Source organism: Macrobrachium nipponense, chromosome 9 (assembly GCF_015104395.2).
Source record: "Macrobrachium nipponense isolate FS-2020 chromosome 9, ASM1510439v2, whole genome shotgun sequence".
NCBI classification, from domain to species: domain Eukaryota; kingdom Metazoa; phylum Arthropoda; class Malacostraca; order Decapoda; family Palaemonidae; genus Macrobrachium; species Macrobrachium nipponense.
Window position 1 is genome coordinate 86,025,252 of NC_061110.1, and position 2,482 is coordinate 86,027,733.

General features: G+C 35.5%; 1 protein-coding gene across 1 annotated transcript; it reads left to right on the forward strand.

Moving 5' to 3' along the window:
- Nucleotides 1-245: 245 nt before the first annotated feature.
- LOC135218350 (uncharacterized) lies at nt 246-1,891 on the forward strand. The gene is made up of 2 exons (XM_064254576.1): nt 246-373; nt 1,304-1,891. The coding sequence occupies exons 1-2, from the start codon at nt 287-289 to the stop codon at nt 1,535-1,537; spliced, it is 321 nt and encodes a 106-aa protein (XP_064110646.1). The 5' UTR covers nt 246-286; the 3' UTR covers nt 1,538-1,891.
- Nucleotides 1,892-2,482: the final 591 nt, after the last annotated feature.

Below are 2,482 nucleotides of genomic sequence, written 5' to 3' on the forward strand. Positions count from 1 at the left end.
TTACGACTCAAAAGGAAATCAAATTAGGATTTGTCATATACTAATGAGTCTGTTACCGTGATGACAGAAGTTTCAAAAGTCCTTTTAGGTTTTGTAGACCCAAACAATCACCATGTATGTGCCTATTCGCAACCAATAACCCAGACAAAATGAAAAACCAGCGTTTGTTTTAAAACGACCGGTTTAAGATATAGCAGAGGAAAATAAAAAACCACCCTTACCCCAGCCATTTTTTCAGGTTTCTTGCTTCGCACTAAATCAGTTAAAAAAACAAGCCATATCCACAATGAAGACCTACGTCTTGTCTCTTCTGTTGGTGGCGATGGCCTACTATTTCTACGCCGAGGCATTGCCGGCTCCTGAACCAGCAGCCGTAAGTTGTTCAAAATAGACCCGTTTGTCTTTCCATGATCCGGAATAATTAGGAAACTGTTCGTTAGCTTAGCTGCATAGGACAACTTGTCTTTTGTCATCGCTTTGTGTATCTGACAATTCATCCAGTTTCTTAAATAGAGCGTAGGAAGCCTTATTATCCACGAAGCGATTTTATCTCGAATCCATTTAAGAGATTTTTTTTCTTTTCAAGTTTATGTGAACATTATAATCAACCTATTGATGACAATGATAAAATTATGAAATTTTTACGAAAAGAGTAGTTTTGAAAAACGCAATTTACAAAAAATATTGTATTAAGTTATCATATATGATATATATATGATATATATATATATATATATATATTGATATATGTATATATATATATATATATATATATATAATATATATATATATATATATATATATATATATATAACAAAGTGTCAAGCCACGTTTTTTAAGCTAACCTTGAATTGAATCCGGCCCATGCACGTTATCTGTCGGAAGAGAAAGACCAATAAACCGGTGCGTTTCCTTCGGAAGCTCCTCAGTGCATGAAGTAGTACGTAGTAGTAGCAATAGTAATAGAAGGGATTTGCCTTTGAAACGGCTCCTTTTACTTCGTTGCAATGCTTAAACGGATAAGTCTCAGCAAGGTCCATTAAGTACGGGAGACTGTCATCCGGACTTTGAATCTCCTTAATTTTATTTTTCCTTTGCAGTTAACCACCCAACCACAAGCCCACTCCCCCTCCCCTCTCCCCGGCCCCCAACACCAGCCCCTCTCTCCTTCAGTGACGAAGTCGCTTTTCATAGCTGCGGTTTCGTAAATAGTGCACCAACGGTTGAGCTTTCTAGGTATACTAACATATATCTAAATAATCATGTGGTTTACCAGAAGGAAACTTATTTACTTTTAAAACAGGAGCCCATGTTACTCTCGTCCCTGGCCGACCCATCACGAGCAAAGCGACAAGCTCCAGGGAAATTCGCCATCAACCTAGACCGATGCTGCGAATGCCCTGCTCAAGGTCTAAACCGTGCCCAAGGCAAGGCGACCACAATCATCATAACCACCATCATCATCAACGAAGCCCGACAGACGTGCTGCCCTTGCACAGATGTGGGTATCATCCAACCTTCCCGAGTTGAGAGTTAAGAACGCGGGAAGAAGAAGAACAGGAGGGAGAACGGGACTTTGATCAATGGCTTCTGTGACGCTCGCTCTTGTAACGGCAATGATTTTTGTGACGGATGAATTTACGAAATTCTTATCTTGTAAGGTGTTCAGTCTCATGAAAGTTGAACCGTTTAGGTCATTTACCTTTCGTTTTGCCTCACTTTTCTTACAATTGTAAAGCTTAAAGTAGAATGTCACTATAAATTCATTTCTTGTAGTGTTACATAATAACATTGATATAAGGATGAAGTAAAAGTCTTTGGATAGCAACCAGGTGTTTATCTGCAAAGAATTTTGCTTTTCATTGTACATTGTCAGTTCTCATGCAATAAAAGCATCTTATGCAAGTTTTTGATTCATTTAACAAGTGGTGCGACAAGGCAATTGAGCCAAAGAGTAGGTATGTATATACCTATATTTTTTAAAACAATTTTAGTAATTACAAATATAAGGACTTGTGCAAGTACTTGAGTGTTTAGTTCTTATCTATTTACTACGAAGAACATCCTGAAGGACGTTGCAGGAATTTTCGGATTCAGGAAAAAAGAGGTTTAATGAAATCTGACATGGAATTCTTGAGGTGAACAGAATTACAAACTCAAACAGAATTCTTTAAGATATACACACCTTAATATTTTGTTTCCTGAATTTTGAAGTGATGTAAAATGCGTATATTAGTTCTCAGTTCCAAGATGAACTTTTTTCGTAAAACCACTGCTCAATGATCATGCCTTAGACGTGTGACCAGTGTTTTCCGGAGATATTGCCTATACGTAATTTATTTATTATATATATATTATATATATATATATATATATATATATATATATATATATATATAATATATATATATATATATAAAAAATATATAATATATATAGATATATGTATATTATATATATATATATATCTATATCTATATAT

What these genes read in the sequence shown, in the direction of transcription:
- LOC135218350 (XM_064254576.1), top strand. Translation starts at nt 287, where the DNA reads ATGAAGACCTACGTCTTGTCTCTTCTGTTGGTGGCGATGGCCTACTAT. An exon ending in CGGCTCCTGAACCAGCAGCC is followed by an intron (nt 374 to 1,303) that starts GTAAGTTGTTCA and finishes CTTTTAAAACAG; the next exon opens with GAGCCCATGTTACTCTCGTC.